This window comes from Chelonoidis abingdonii, chromosome 10, assembly GCF_003597395.2.
Source record: "Chelonoidis abingdonii isolate Lonesome George chromosome 10, CheloAbing_2.0, whole genome shotgun sequence".
NCBI classification, from domain to species: Eukaryota; Metazoa; Chordata; order Testudines; family Testudinidae; genus Chelonoidis; species Chelonoidis abingdonii.
Genome location: NC_133778.1, coordinates 62,734,628 through 62,751,611, shown reverse-complemented (window position 1 = coordinate 62,751,611; position 16,984 = coordinate 62,734,628). Strand labels below are relative to the sequence as shown.

Below are 16,984 nucleotides of genomic sequence, written 5' to 3'. Positions count from 1 at the left end.
TCAACCATATTAAAGCCAATTTTGTGCAATAGGAGTGAATCTGGCATAGCCCATGGAATATCTATTTAATGGATTTTATCAGAAAGAAAAATAAACTTTTTCTCCTAACAGAAAATTAAATGGTCTAGATATTTACCAAAGTTTTTTTTTTTACTGTTTTTACTGTTCATGATGACCAGTTTTGTCTCACTGGTCCCTTATGCTGCTCTTGTCTTGTTTCCATCTGTCGTCACTTGGTTTAGACTTAGTCCCTGCCCCAAAGAGTTTATAATCTATCCCTTTATTTGTGTCTGGCACAAAAAGACTCTGGTCTGTGATTGATATCCCTAAGCACTATTGCAGTGCAGTAATAATAAATGCTGACTAGCATTTGCAAATCTATATACTAATCAGAGGTGCTAGAAAATGGCTTGTATACATGTATAGTTGGGATTATTTTTTTCCCAATATGCATTACTTTTCACTTATCAACATTGAATTTCATTTGCCATTTTGTTACCCCATCACCAGTTTTGTGAGATTCCCCTACTACTCTTCGGAGTCAGCTTTGGATTTACAAAATTATTCAAGATAATTATCACCTGCAAACTTTGTCACTTCATTGTTCATTCCCATTTAATTAATAAATATGTTGAATGACACAGGTCCCAGTGCAGATTCTTGGAGGACCCTACTGTTTACCTCTTTCCAGTGTGAAAACTTACCATCTATTCCTACCCTTCATTTCCTATCTTTTAGCCAGTTACTGATTTGTGAGAGGATATTCCCTCTTATTCTATGACTGTTTAGTTTCTTTAAGAGCCTTTGGTGAGACTCCTTGCCAGGGGCTTTCTGAAAATCCAAGTACGCTAATTAGATCACCCTTATCAACACCCTACTTGATACCCTTAAAGAATTCTAATATATTGATGGGGCATGACTTCCCTTTACAAAAGCCATGTTGACTCCTCCAACATATGTTTATATGTGTTTGATAATTCTGTTCTTTACTGTAGTTTGTACCAATTTATCTTGTACTGAAAGTAGGTTCACCAGCCTATAATTGCCAAGATCGACTTTAGGGCCCTATTAAAAATCAGTGTTACGTTCGCTATCTTCCAGTCATCTGGTATAAAGGCTGATTTCAGCAATAGGTTACAAACCACAGCTAGTAGTTCTGCAGTTTCATATGTGAGTTCCTTCAGAACTCTTGAGTGAATACTATCTGTTCCTGGTGATTTTATTACAGTATAATTATCAATTTGTTCTAAACCTCTTCTATTGACACATCAATGTGGGTATTCCCCCCCCCCCCCCCCCATCCTTTTCAGTGAAGACCAATGCAAAGAATTTATTTCATTTTTCTGCAATGGCCATGTCTTCCTTGAGTGCTCCTTTAACGCCTTTGTTGTCTAGTGGCCCCTTTGCCTGTTCGGCAGGCTTTCTGTTTCTGATGTTCTTAAAAAGAATTTCTTGCATTTTTAGTAAGTTGCTTCTCAAATTCGTTCTAGGCCTATCTTCTTATACTTAACCTGCCAAAGTTTGTGCTCCTTCCTATTATCTTTATTAGGACTTGTCATCCAAATTTTAAAGGATGCCTTTTTGCTCTTGAGCTGTGGTGGCATTCTTTTGAACCTTTTTAATGTCTTTCCTGATTTAGTATATACATCTAATCTGAGCTTCCATTATGGTGCTTTTTAAATAGTTCCTATACTGCTTGCAGGTATTTAGCCCTTGTAACGATTCCTTTTAATGTCCATCTAATGAGCATCCTCATTTTTATGTAGTTCCCTTTTTAAAATTACATTTTACCGGAGTGGGCTTTGTAGTAGTATTTCTCCTCCCCTCCCTGTTGCATTTAATTACATTTTGGTCCCTATTACCCAAGTGGTTGAGCTCTAGTTACCTCTTGAACCAGTACCCGTCCTTCACTTTGGACTAAATCAAGAATTGCCTGTCTCCTAGTGGGTTTCAGAACTAACTGCTCCAAGAAGCAGTTATTTATGGTGTCTAGAAATTTTTATTTCTGCATCATGCCATGAGGTGACACTTACCCAGTCAGTATAAGGATAGTTGAATTCACCCATTATTATTGTGCTTTCTGATTTTGTAGCCTCTCTAAACCTCCCTTAGCATTTCACATTCACTGTTACCATCCTGGTTAGGTGGTAAATGTGTATTCCTACTTCTGTACTACTTTTTTTTTTTTGGGGGGGGGGGGGAGTGTATTCAATTTGTATCCACAGTGATTCTGTAGTACAGTTTTGTTTAAGATTTTTAGCTTATTTGACTCTGATTTGTTTAACACATAATGCCAGACCCCAAGCAGCGTGTCCACCTCTTATTCCTATATATCTTATACCCTGGTATTAACATGTCCTATTGATTATTCTCTTCCCACCAACTTTCTGCGATGTTTGTTTTATCAATATCCTCCTTTAATCCCAGGCACTGTACTTCACTCATTTTAGTATTTATACTTACACATTTTGTCAATATTCAGTTGCTTCCCTTCGTGTGTCATATTTAAATGGGACGCCTACATTTGCCTGTTGCTTACTACATCTTTTCTGTATTTTACCAACTTCTGTCCTATCCTCTATACTAAGATAAAGTTCCCCCTAAGGGATGTCTGCACCTGAACCATGTAATCCTCTACTCCTATCAGGTTTTCCCCAGTTTAAACAATCCACTACAACTTTCTCAATTTTACGTGCCACCAGTCTGGTTCCATTTTGTTTAATGTGGACCCCATCCCTTCTTTACAGGCCAATCCTTCCCCAAAAGTCCCCCAGCTCCTAATAAATGTAAATCCCTCTTCCCTGTACCATTGTCTCATCTATGTACTGAGATCTTGCAGTTCTGCTTGCCTTACTGCCCTGTGCTTGGAAATGGAAGCATTTCAGTGAATGCTACCATAGAGGTTCTGGACTTCAATCTCTTACTTAGCTGACTTAAACTTGGCCTCCAAGACCTCTCTCCAACCTTTTTCCTATGTCATTTTGATACTTGCAAGTACCACGGACTCCTCCCCAGCACTACCTATGAAACTATGTAGAATGATGTTTCGTGAGATCTGCTACCTTTGCACTCCGAAGGCAATTCACCATGCAGTTCTCCGAGTCATCGCAAACCCAAGTATCTGCATTTCTAGTAATCAAGTCCCCCATTACTGTTGCCTGTCTCTTCCTAGTAACTTGGTTCCCTGCCTCCGGAGGGATATCCTCAATGTGAGAGGATATCATGCCATCATCTGAAAGGTGGGTCCCAACTATGAGATCATTTCCTTTTGCTCTAGCGTGATGGTCTCATGCCCTGAGACTTTCATCCTCCTTAACAGCACTGGGGCTGTTGGACAGGAGGTAGGGACTACTCCACTATGTCCCTGAAAGTCTCCTCTGTATAGCTCTGTCTCTCTCTCTCTGTTCATCCAGTTGAGTCATTCTGGCCTCAAGTGCACATATTCTGTCTCAGGGCCATGAGTAGCTTGCACTGCATGCATGCGTATGCTACCTGTCCATGAGGCAGGTGGTATTACATGTTGTACTTAGTGCGATAATGTGGGTAGCTGCCAGCCTTCTGCTGTTTTTCTGCTTGCATTTTTACTCTTGGGGCGGCTTAGAGTTGCCTGAGTTTAGGATGTTTGTTAGGTGTATTGGGTTTTCTTTATTTTGTGAGTTTTCTTGAACTTGGTGACTTTCTATTTGTTAAATCCCTTGGACTCCTTCCTTCCCTGCCAAATTCCCCTGGCCTTGGCAGGTCACGCAGTTCCTGTGCTTGCTCTGTGTCACAGGCTCTCTGTTCAAGGGGGGGCTCTCCCAGGAGGCCTCTCAAAGTAACTCCCCCCCACACACACACTAGACTACACCCCTTCATACCTGTTACTGATTACTTCTATCCTGGCCTCTAAGGGTATGTCTACACTGCAGTTAGACACTCGCTGCAGGGCTTTTTAATTACAGTGTAGACTTACGGCTCACACTGGAGCCCAGACTCTAGGACCTTGCAAGGTGGGATAGTTACAGCCGTTGGGATATCACTAATGAATGATTTACTCTGTTTCCACAGTGGCTAACACCTCCAAGAGGGGGATGAGTCACTGGTGCGGCTTTTCTCACCAAGCTTGTTAAGATAAGGTTTAGATCTGGGTAAGCTTTTAGATTTTAAACTGCTTGGCTTATAAAATGCTCAGCCCCGTCAAACTAAATTTTAAACTAAATTAAGGTTTAAGATTTAAGGTTGTGTACCATTACTGAAAAGATGCAAGAGGGTAAGTTCTGTAGTGTATTTTGATGTACAGTGGTAGCAGGGTCCACACAGCCAGTTTCTGTGTGGCAAGCTGGGGTTCTGTAAATGTACACCATGGCTTGCCTGTACCAGCTGACTGAGTAGACAAGACCATAGATTCTGTTACTGATTCAAGTGTGAAAAGAGGCTTTTGGTTTTTTCCCCCAGAGCTCACACACGAGTTTCTGCAAATACTAGAGAAAACGCCTAGCAGACTGAAGAGGATTCGTAATTGGAGGGTAAGAACTTGTTGCCTAAGTAATTTGCCATAGGACATAACTGCCACAAACCTAAAAGTAAGATTGTCAGCTTCCTGAACTTTTCCCTGGCAGTATGTTCATAATTGTATGTCCCTCTGCAGTTCCCTATTATGGTAACTTAAATTAAAAAAAATAAAACTATGAAATCCACCTTATTTTATCCAGTTTTGAGATATCTTAGGTAACTGTTTATTTATAAGTACTTTCTAAGTTTGTCCTTACTCTTTTTTTCCTTTTCATAATAGGCTAATCAGGCTGCTAAGAAACCGAAAGGAGATGGACAGGTATCTGAGAATTCTCTTCTTGGTTCATCTTTGGTCCAGAATTCAATTTTGGTGGATACTGTTACTGGTGTATCTGCCAACACAAGCTTCCAAAAATCATCGACGTCAACCTTTCCTGCACCAGTACCTCTGAACTCAGGGAGTATGTCTGTTCAACACAGTCATGCACCTGAAAACTTGGCAATATTAGCTACAGGAATGCCAAGTACCTCATATAGTTTGACATCACAGGAATGGCCTCAACATCAAGAACAAACAAGGACCGAACAAATATATTCTCAGAAACAGGAAACTGCGTTACCTGGTAGTCAGTATAATCTGAACTTCCAACCAGGAACTTCTGTACAATTGCATTCTGGGTTACATCACAGATCTGAAAAACTTACTGAGCATTCCACTGGTAAACAAGACTATGTTCACAAGTCAGGAAACAAACACCATGGACAGGTTGCTGCTCCTATAATTCCTCAGAAAATGTCCTTGGATAAATACAGAGAGAAACGCAAACTAGAAACCCTTGAACTGGATGTAAGGGAACATTATGTAGCTACCCAAGTAGACCAGCAACATAAAAAGCACATCCAACCACAAGCAACCAGTAGCAGTTCTGTTACTTCCCCTATTAAAATGAAAATTCCTGTTGCAAATCCAGAGAAAACAGAAAAACATCTATCTGATAAAAAAGAAAAGGGTGGATCCCTCAAACTGCGAATACCAATCCCACCTACAGAAAAGAGTTCCAGTAAAGAAGATCTGAAAATGAAAATTAAAGTTTCTTCAGAAAGACACAGTTCATCAGATGAGGGCAGTGGAAAAAGCAAACACTCAAGTCCACATGTTAGCAAAGACCATAAAGAAAAGCACAAAGAACATTCTTCAAATCGCCATCATAGTAGCAGTCACAAGCATTCACATAGTGGTGGCAGTAGTAGTGGCGGCAGTAAACATAGCACTGATGGAATAACACCAACTGTTTTGAGGAGTCCTGTTGGCCTGAGTAGTGATGGTAATTCCTCTAGTTCCGGCTCTTCAAGAAAGAAGTTGCACAGCAATGATGCTTCTCACAACCACCACTCCAAATTGAGCAAAAGTTCCAAAAGTTCAGGTAGTTCATCTAGTTCTTCCTCCTCTGTTAAGCAGTATGTATCCTCTCACAACTCTGTTTTTAACCTTCCCTTACCCCCTCCTCCCCCTGTCACATACCAGGTGGGCTACGGACATCTCAGCACCCTCGTGAAACTGGACAAGAAGCCAGTGGAGAACGGTCCTGATGCCAATCACGAGTACAGTACAAACAGCCAGCATATGGACTACAAAGATACATTCGACATGCTGGATTCGCTGTTAAGTGCCCAAGGAATGAACATGTAATCAATTGTTTAGGTCACTTTTCTTTACTTTTTTAATTTAAGAATCGTTAGAATGGAAAACTTCCTAATCTAGCAGTAGCAACACGAGCTGTTGTTGCCATGGTTTCATTATATGTAAGTGCTGCTTTATCCTTCACTCTGAAAAGAAGAGGTATAGTAAACAAGTCTTTATCTCCACATGCAATAGTGTTATAAATACTGTAATAGCATGGAAGGTGCAAAAATCTCAGTATTTCTACAACTGCAGCTAAGAACAGTAGAATGATCATCTGCTTTTAGGTGTCTAGGATGCCTCAAGCATTGATTATTTATAATTTTAACACTGCAGCCACCATTTTTGTTGCTTAGCTTTTGAAAGAGTGTAATTTTCCTTGTGTATTTATACTGTATGTATGATTTGCATGTTTCAAAGATAAAGGGATTAAAAACAGTATACTGACAACTGTTTACAAGAAAGTGGAGAAAAATGTACATACATTTTTGTATGTTTAGATATACCATAAATACTCAGGATTGGAGCTGCTTGTAAGTATAACAAAATATACATAACTTTATTTTATCTTGTGTCAGAGTCCATCAGTAATCTAAACAAAAGTGACGCTTTGTCGTGTTTATCTTGAACTGTAGGCCTTATTGGAAGCTGCTTAAAAGGGCACTTCACTAGAGTGGGTACTCTAGTACCATGTATGGTCATCCACAGGAGAGCATCACCAATGAGGCAATAAAGGAGTTTGGGCCTCAGTTTGCTAACTGTGACCGGACTGCTGAAATGCGCCCCAAGCTTTCTGAAGGAAAAAAGAATAAAGTTTACATAATCTTGATGTGAAGTGCATTTAAATGTTTATTGGCTTGATGCAGTAATATAGGCAGAGCTGTTACTTAATGATTACATAGATTAATGTGAGTTAAGAACTGAAGTTCATAAAAACTTATAGTGAAAAATTAGTAAGTTGTTTTTTAAACTTTAATACCATAAGTTATTTTAATAGTAAACAGGGATCACTGTTTCCATTACCATTTCAGAATAACAGACATGTTCTGAATTCCAAAAAGTGTATTTGTGTGTGATGCCATATTTCTTTTACAGGTGAGAATGCAGTCTTCACAATAAATAAGAGTAAAACTATGATATCCCAACCTTCCTTTATATTCCAACAATAAAATAGTTACCACTGATTCTCTGTGCATTGTACTTGTGATTAGTTACAAAATTGGAGGTTACTTATTTTGTTTCTAGCTCTGTGAAAAATCACTCTCCAATTAAACCACTAATATACACTTTGTCTGCAAGTGTCATCATATAGCTTGTGTACTGTTTGCACAGTCTTCTGCCTTTTTAGAAGAAGTGAGACTTGAATGTGTATACATCATTTTTGTTGAAAGACAAAACTACAGTTTTGTTTTACCAGCTGACAATTAACTAATTTTATGGTTGTGCTTAAAATGATTAATAAGCTATGAATGAATTCAACATATATTCAGTATAAGGTAGCAAAAGCTGGTTCCTAGTGACTGTTTTGATTTTTTTTTTTAAATATACAAGTGAAGTTTTCCTAAATCACCTGCACATGCAGTTAGTACTCAGTGTAACTAGTTGTAAACACTTCAGAATTTTAATCTGAAGCTTAGCCCTTTAGTTCCATTATGAAATGAAGTGCTTTAAACTACAAAATTGTTCAGTACCTACAAGTTTGTAGTTGCTATATTATGCAACTACAGGTATATCAATTACTATGTAATACTCAATTTCCAGTAATGCAAAAGCTTGTAACTAAGTTTTATTTGAACAATGGACACTACTTTTTACGTCTAAACATTTTAAATTGAAAAACAGAATGTATCTAGGTCCACATTTAGCCTTTGCCCATAGATATACAGGATACAAAACTTTACCCTTAACTGCTTTGAATTTTTCTACATTCAGAAAAATATACTTCAGCATTATTACACTTGTTTCACATTGTTGAATATGTTCTAACCCTTTTAATAGTCTCTCCTCTCCACCTCAGCAGTAAGACTGAAGAATTGTTGACAAATGTAAGCAATGTAAACTGTCCTGAACTAATATGCAGAGATAGAAGATAAAATAGTAAAATGTGTAAAATACTCTTTACAAAGTATCACAATATTTGCTTGTAAGCCTGTTAAATAGCTGTGCCATGAAATGCATCTTATGCATCCAATGTGGATACAGCAATATATTGTACTATAAATATAGCATCTAATGTTATAACTTGGAGAAGAAATGCCAGGCAGGTAACTGGCAATGGTCAAAAACAAATGAAAAAGGCCAGAGATCTTCACTTGAGGTGATGATTTACACAGGTCGTTCACATTGATTCCAGGGGTTGTGAAATTACATTGACAAAAGGTTGCTCTTCTAGGTTAATGAGAAACCGTGATTTCAATTTCTTTTGTAAAGAATATCTACAAATAAGATTATTTTTAGTTTGCATTACAATTGTGTAAATATGTAAATCTCTGTACTGAAGTCTTGCTCTCTGAGATTAGAGTTGATATGGGGGGTGGGGAACAGCAAAATATCACTAATTCACACTGACTGAAACCCATTGCAAATTACTGAACTCTGAATTACAGCATGTTGCAACTGTTTACGGGATCAGCATTGGTCCCATAAGTGAATGAATAAATGCAATAAAAAAGCTAATACTCCACAGTGTACTTTGTTCACTTTGATTATAGTTTTGTTACTGTTTTGAGTGAATTTAATAGAAAATACACTATGTATTTTGTAAAAATGAAGTCTTAATTCTGAAACCTCACTACAGTGCTCAGCTATTAAATCTCATCATTTTTGTGATATGTTAAGTGTGTGGATTATTGAGATTCTACTGTACGTTGAATCTTTAGTCTCATTGCTAATGGTGGATGTACTGCATTAAAGTACTCTAGACAATGTACTGTATCTTGCTGTGGTCCAGTACTTTTGGTATTTGGTTAAAATTGAAGTGCTGTATATCCTTTCTGCTCATTGTAGATAAATGTTGTGTGTTAAAATAGTCAGTTATAATTTTAAGACAGCGCTTTTATGAGATTAAAACTTCACTTGTCTTTTACAAGGACAACTTATGTAAAAGCTATTTATTAATAAAGTTCCTTACCTCGCGACTCTCTATTGGGCAGAAATACAGTCCTATTTCCTATAGTTATCTTTCCAGTTTTGCTTGTGTATATTAATTATGAAAAATCCCCTTGGATTTGATGACAAAACATTCATGGTTTTCCAAATGTAAACAAAGCACTTTTGAATTTTGAAAAGTAACATAGTTTAACTTCTAACTTTTTTCACAGTAATTTCTAACTCAGCAGAAATTCGTAGTCGGAGAACTTCAGAAAAGCAAGTTTTGTAACTTAGATGTATCTTTCAAAAAAAAAAAAGTGCAGACTCTACTTTTCATTTGATATGAACCAAGTGGGAACTTTAATTCTTTTTTCCATATCAAAATATGTATTAATGTTCATGTAATAAGTGTGTAAAGCTTAATGAAGTAGCTTCAAGGTCATGTGGGACTGTTTTAGGAGTATTATAGCTATTTTATCTGTAATTTGAAATATACTAATTCATGGTTTTAAATATACTTCCTCCAGCAAAGCAGAATTACGAGCATGCTGGCATTCCAAGCAGTTCTATGGGGAGAAAGCTGTTATTCCCTTGCTCCTCTCAAGTCTTCTATGAGTACTGAGGCTGGCTAAATCATTCAGCTGTAATTGGTTCCCAGACACTGAATGTTATAAATACAAGATCACTCTGGACTACTTACTTTTTCCCATATCCCTACAATTGTAGCTGGTAGCTCCTTGCTCATAAGTCCCTTACTAAAGATGTCCTGTGGAGTCACTCTGATGATTTTAAGGGCTGCTCAGAAGCCTTCCCTGTTGGGGGCAGTTTATATTTGATCATTTTGTTTCCAGTTTCCCTTTGATACTCATCTGGATTACTTTCCCTCACCTTCTTAAAGAATTGTCTGATCACTGAGTCATTTTAATTGCTTTTTATATGGATCTTTGTAAAATAGAATAAACTACACTAATTCCCTCTGCCAATTATTCTAATGACATTGGAATGACAATACATAATGTTGCTTTTACTCAAGATAGCTCAAACTTTAAAAAGTTGTTACAGCCTAAATGAAAAATTAACTCAGTAGTGAGACACACAATGGAGGGACTGGTGGGTTTTGAATTAAAAAGTCCAAGAAACTTGATTTTAAAAGTTTCAAATTTTTTTTTTTTTTGTGAATCATATATCTATACTATAACCACTTCAAGAATGTCTGCTGCATCATATCCAGGTGTCGTCGGATAACTGGTGTGCTTTATTTTGGGCTTACTACTACTTCTGCCTGACCCTTTGCCTTGGTATATACACAGCTCTTGTACCAGTATAATTGCCAGTTAAGGATAGGGGGTTTTTTTTAGCAGTATAATTTTACTGGTACAACCCCTAATATGGCTGCAGTTATGTTGGTGTAAAGTTGCCTTATACTAGTCTCTTATTTCCTTTCCCATAAGCTACAGGTGTGGTTAAAGCTCTACAATGTCTGTGTGTAGACAAGGCCTCTGAATTTCCAGTACTTTCCTTTGTCCGTGTGCTGTCGTATCTAATGCAGTGGATGAAATTTGACTTTAAAAATTTTATATACTCACTAGGAAATAGCAACAAACTAACATTTAAGCAACAAAGATTCTAAAGCTTTGAAATTTTCTTTGAATAACATGCTAAAACAATTTCAGATGTCACCAAAGCATCAAGGATTTTAACAGGTTTATATCAGTATGTTTAATGCTCTCCCAGTTTGAGGCTATTCTTACTATGCTTAGTTTTTCTAAATATTAAAACATCTAGGGGTTACTAGAATATTCTAATCCTCTTATTTTTAACAAGTTACTCAGTGCAGTAGCTGTTGTTGCAAAAATGTGGGGAATGTGAGGATTTTGTTGAAAAACATAACATTTCTATTAAAATACATACTGCTTGCTCTAGATTACCCCTGTCCATTATTATTTAGTATAAGTGGTATCTAGCTATTATTTCATGCTAAATTAAAGCTCATCTTTATTTTGCAGCCTTTTTGAAGACTCCCCTAACCCGAAGAGGCAATTATAATATATCCTGGAACTATGTATACCTCACTTTAGGTCATAGGACAGATAATTGTAAGATAATGTAATGAGAAGGTGCTCTAGTTTCCAAGGACTTTGCATAAGGATCAACCTATGTTCTATAGAATGGGACTGAATTATTTGGACTTTGGGAAATGAGTGTGAAGTTAGGATTATTACGGTGGCATAATGTTCTCCCACTCGTGTGATATGTAATGGAAAATATTAAAAATGGTGGTAGGAACAATTTACTTCAGCAGATTTTATGTGACAAGAATCTAAAATTATTTTACTGGGAGACTTTAAAGTGAGAAAATTTGGGTAGATTCAATTAAGTCAAACACTTTAAAATATAGTTCTAAAGAAAAAGTTGGTTTTATAAGTTTTAATTTTTGTAACCTGTTACAAACTTCAATTCTGCCAACTACTTACATTTTGCAAAACATCCCCATCAGATTACTGATGGCACTGAAATAATATCTACGTGTCAGCACAGGTGTAGGGGAAATGTTCATTACGTTGTCTTCTGAGACTGCCTAGTAAAGTGAGAGAGAATCTGCTAAACTGCTTTCTTTTGACAGATGGTGTATATAATTTTTGGCTCAAATCTATGGAATTTTAAATATATATAAACCCTGAGAACAAGCATCCCTAGATAATTTTTTTTTCAGTAGGTAAAATTATGGACATAAATCACTTTAATTCCCTATTCAAGGAGAAATTCTGATACTGCTGCTAAATTTTCATTGTGTTGCAGACTTTTGTATTAACCAAGGTATTTAGGGTTCTTATCACCAGGAAGCAGTTCTGCTTTATTAAATACATCCCCTCCCCAATATATTTCCCTATCAAATTTTGCTAGCAGATAGTTTCGCTACATAACCCACTATCCACTCTACCAATGATTCTCAATCTACTTACCATTGTGGGCCGCATATGGAACAATCTGTGTTGTATGGGCTGCATCCACACAATATATATACCACCTGTCTGCCCTGACGATGTCACGTGTCATAAATAGATAGCTAAGGGTTAATGTTTCTTTTACCTGTAAAGGGTTAACAAAGGGAACCAAACACCTGACCAAAGGACCAAGTTGGACTGTTTTATAAAGAACGCTGTACCTAAGCTGATTTATTTTCAATGTGACTGTGGATATTTGGTTTCTCTAGCCTCTATTGTCAAAATGTTAATTTTTCTTTCCTTTATGTTTGTTTTATTTGTTAATATAGTGAATCTTTTTCATCTATATTCAAATTAGTCCTTCATCTAACGTGCTTGCCAGTCTGAAATTTTAACCTACACGGGAGTAGTCTGGTCTCTACCAGAACGGGGATAAGGAGCGGGTATTCAGCTAGCCCTCATCTAAATGACAACCTCAGCGGCCAAGGCGTCACTTTACTTACCCTAATAACCTCATCGCATTTTTTCAAAAAAACGAGCTCTCCTTAGGTTAAAAACGCAAACTTCGCTAATTTAAGTGGGGCCTTTTTGCGTAGTACTCCACCTCAGACTCACTACGTCGCTTTTTATTATGATAGTTCTTGACCTAATTAGCTTCTGATAATTCAGGGATTGCTGGCAAGTAGAAAAGAAAAATTTTTTATAGCTCCAAGAATCGGTATCCAGTGAGGTTGCATCATTCGTTTGTTTAGGATATATAATGATAAGCTATCACTTACTTTTGGAGCAATTAGCAGAGTTTGGAATATGCCTAGATAATCGATACGTTTCTCACCATTTTTGAAATAAGCTATCTCTTACTCATTAGTGTGTCTATCATTGATCCTTGATCACATTTTTCCCTCTCTTTAACGAGTCTCTTGACATGAGAATGAATTATCAGAATAGTTTGGACGCCTTTATTGAAATGTTTTGGGCTGAGCTGCTGCATTTCCCTGCTCTTGAGTAGCAAATTCAGTGCGAGAAAAGAAAGATTAACAATGACAACAATTCTGATTAATTTACTTGTAAGTTACCCAGGGGGATGTAGGGCCAAGAGAATGGTTTGTCTTAGTCAGGGTAATTATCTAGAGGGTAGCAGAAATTTGCTAGTTACTGGAACTTCAAGGAAAAAAATGGACACTGAGGCCGAAAATCATTGATAGTCTAATAAACAAGCAGCAACTCACTGAAGTCTCACTTTTCCACCACTGACATCCGAGATTATGGCCTTCATTTCCTCATCTTACATATGAATTCAAGGAACTCGTTATGATTAAGTACTGGTAGGGCCACCGTGATTCTCTGCAGACTTGTACACGGACTTTCATTGTCACTCTTCCACGATTCTTAATTTACGCTGACACCAATAGGAGAATTTCCTATCTTTGAAAGGTGAACAGACAATGCAGATCATCTAAACCATTTGATAATTCACGTTGTTGCACTTCCAAAAAACCATATAAGCCCCTCCCATCTGCAATGTCCGTAGCTAGGTAATTGCCCAAAAGAACAAGAATGTGCCAAATTTCTTCGTTGACTGTTCTAGTAGTTTATTATTGATAGTTGGTCCCATAACTGCTAAAGGGTCAACCAAGGCTCATTGCTACGAGTTTTATGCTTCAGCCCATTCTTTGCAATTCGACGAAACTCCCTTTGGTGGGTTGTTCAATGTGTGAGCGAGTGGACGAGAGCTGGCCCTCCCGTGACTCGTTTGACATAGTTCAAAAATAACAAGACTCAGAGTAAGACGTACTGTTGAGGAAGAATAAATAATATAGTCACATTACCTGACATTTTACATATGGAGAATTAAGCCCAGAGGAATAGATAGTTTTGGCCACGGACATTAATAGGAAATCCATGCAGTAATTGAATCTTCTTCGAAGTCCCCGTCCAGAGCCTTACTCGTTGTCGGGATCTGTCCATTACTTTCTTGAAAAAATAGCGTTGAGTACGTAATACTGTGGTTGCATGTATCGTGGCACTCTGTCCAGCCGAAGAAACTGGTTTGATCATAAAACTTTATATTCACCGAGTAGGTTTATGACACTGTGCATTGTTTCATCTTTCTAGAGCTACCACCGGGGTCAGATAAGACTGTCTGATACTTGTTAAAGTTTTATTCTTCATCTACCTGAAATTAGGTACTCCGTCTTTCAGATGTTAGAGTATCTCCAGGAACATTGTCGTAAATGCAACAGATTCCAATCAGTTGATCCATTAGATTCTGTTGGATTTTGAATTCTTTCTGATAGTTGGCTTATATCAAGCTGCTTAAGAGTGTACAATATTGCCTCGCACAATCTATTTTGTTCAGTTTTGCTGACTATGTTGTTGTTAGAGAGATAAATAAGATCCTGATTCGTTAAGGAGTATCGAGGGCCAAGACGTACCCCTGGCTGAAAATGTCGTGATTTAGGGGCGGGGCACACGAGCTTTAGCTCTCGGGGGGTGTCGCCTAGTAGAGCTTACTGGCCTTCAAGCATGGGTAAGCAAGGGTCCGAAGATCAGTACGTACTCTTTTCTGGGGTCTTCTTTGGGAAAGGAACCCAGAATGCTGACCAGAGCTACGCGCATGAGATGAAATTAGAAGCACTACATTAATTGGTTGTATATGGGCCTTCTACGGGCGATGGGCTGATGGTCGCACTCATATTGCGGGGCTTCCACTCTCCCATCGTAAACTGACTAAGACCCAATACTGATGGCGAACGGGTCCCGGTTGGCCCATCCCTCCTCCCAGTGTGGAAGTGACTTCGCCCAACCTGTCCGTTCTCTCTTCACCCCTCAGCATGGAGCCTGGTTATTAATTTATTTAATATGTATCCCGCGTCCTTAGCTACCGGATCGTCATATCTTTCTTCGTATGTCTTGCGCGCTGTTGAGCCGAAGTACGTATGACTGTTAGATAAGTAGGTTGCATATGATGGTGTATGTTCGCTTTGTTGCCCCTTTGATCTCATTTTTCACCTATTCCCTAACGCCAATTTAATTTGCCATCAAGTGCTCTTCCATTGCTCCCTGTATGTTTATATTGGTTGGAATCCAGCACCAGCCCTTAGTAGTGATACCTCACTCTCTATTGGTGATCCACCTATGACTATACAAGTTCCTATATGTGCTATAAACATCAGTTCTGTGTGACACTCTCCTGCTTTAACTTCTCTTACTATATCCGTTACACTCAGTATATAAGATGAACTGGAAGTAGACATAGGATGCGTACTCCCCGAATGCCAGCATTCCCTATAGTCTTTAATCTGCGCGTAGGCTCTGTTATACTGTTACTCTTTCTCCGATCTTGCGATCTGCTATCCCTATTTTGGCTGGCTCTCTTCACATCTCTTCTGATGATTGCTCTCTCTGCTTGCTCTGTCCTGGACGGCTCAAGAGATGTAGATGACGTGATTTAAATGAATCGGATAGTTATATTTACCAAGTTGACAGAGTGATACGCTATCGCAACATAGGTGCATAACTGGGTTATATGCCGGGATATATCAGCTCTGGTGAGCTCTTCGTATGGTTAGTCCTGTGCTTCTCTTCCAGTTTTACGGTCGCTGGCCCCTTTATGGCGTTGGGGGAAGATGTGGTTGCAGACTGCTGGTGCTGGTTGCTGTTCATTCGGTCCTGGACTGGAGGTGCTGGTGGCTGGTTCAGCCGCATGGCATGGGATCCGGGTCCCACCTACTCTGTCTGAGGTCTCATGGTAACAGCGGCCGTTCCGTGGATGGCTGCGAAACAGGAATGTCTGGGAAAGCTTGCTGGTTTGGCTGCGTGACTTCCTCTCCTTGGCCCGCTTCACGCTGGATTGTGCCAGTCTTTCCGCTCGCACAGTAGCCGATTGGGGAGGAAATTAAATTCTAGAATCGACTGCAAAAGTCTCACAGCTTCGACCAGCCTTTGTACTGCGACAGGACGTTTCAGCTGTGGCAATCCACAGTGCTTTGTGACATGAAGGAGTAAATGCCGTCACTGTTGCGTCTTTTGAGTTCATGAGTTTGGGATCCGACACGCAGATTTGAGGTGAGATAGCTGTACTCTACTGCCCCGTGTCACCGCCACGCCAGGCCCAACCTTCTATTCTCCGCCCACTCTCAAATGTTCCCTTCGCTCCCACCGGGATTTGACGGTAACTGGGCCTGGATCTTTGCGTGTGATTGGCGGTGTATACATCTTGCACCTGGTGGGTTTGGGGCAGCTGGTATTTTTTATATGTCCTCGAGTTTTCTTACCTTTAGCCTATTCATCTCCCAGCTAATGGGTCACTGGGTTAGACTCTCTGGATGTGAGGGTGGAGGATAGGTGGTGTTGCGTGCTTTCCTTGGTTGACGGTGGGGGTTTTGGGTTGACCTTGGGAGGGTTATTGTCGTGTTGCCACGGGGTTTTCATTCCCCTTACTGATAGCTTGACTTTTTGCCACTTCATCCCTATTGGCTTCCAATTCTCCCCACTCAGTGAGATTTTGGGTTTTCCAACCTAGTGAGATTGTACCTATGGCCTCAGGAACACCATCAGAACTGCTCATCTCTGGAGTGAGTTTGTTCATGGATTAACCATTGTTTCTGATATCAGGCGTACCTAATGCTTACCCAACGTAGTCGCGTGTGCTGGAAATTGACCCATCTGGTGCCACTTTTTGGCGTTTCTGAACCGCCGATGGAGCATGATCCAGTGTTATCATCCCATTCCTGTATCTGGCCTTGGTTTTAAAACAGTTTTATAATCGTTCATA

At 38.9% G+C, this 16,984-nt stretch overlaps 1 protein-coding gene across 8 annotated transcripts in view; it reads left to right on the top strand.

The window, feature by feature from the left end:
- The window catches only part of CCNT2 (cyclin T2), a 42,619-nt gene extending 33,764 nt beyond the window's left edge, over window positions 1–8,855 (top strand). For 5 of the 8 annotated variants that reach the window (XM_032782512.2, XM_032782504.2, XM_032782498.2 and 2 more), the window contains 2 exons: window positions 4,435–4,505; window positions 4,772–8,855. In XM_032782512.2, coding sequence (XP_032638403.2) covers window positions 4,435–4,505; window positions 4,772–6,181 — 1,481 coding nt within the window. In that variant the 3' untranslated portion in view covers window positions 6,182–8,855. The remainder of the gene's footprint in view (window positions 1–4,434; window positions 4,506–4,771) is intronic. The other 3 variants (XM_075070256.1, XM_075070255.1, XM_075070254.1) reach the window with 1 other exon arrangement.
- Window positions 8,856–16,984: the final 8,129 nt, after the last annotated feature.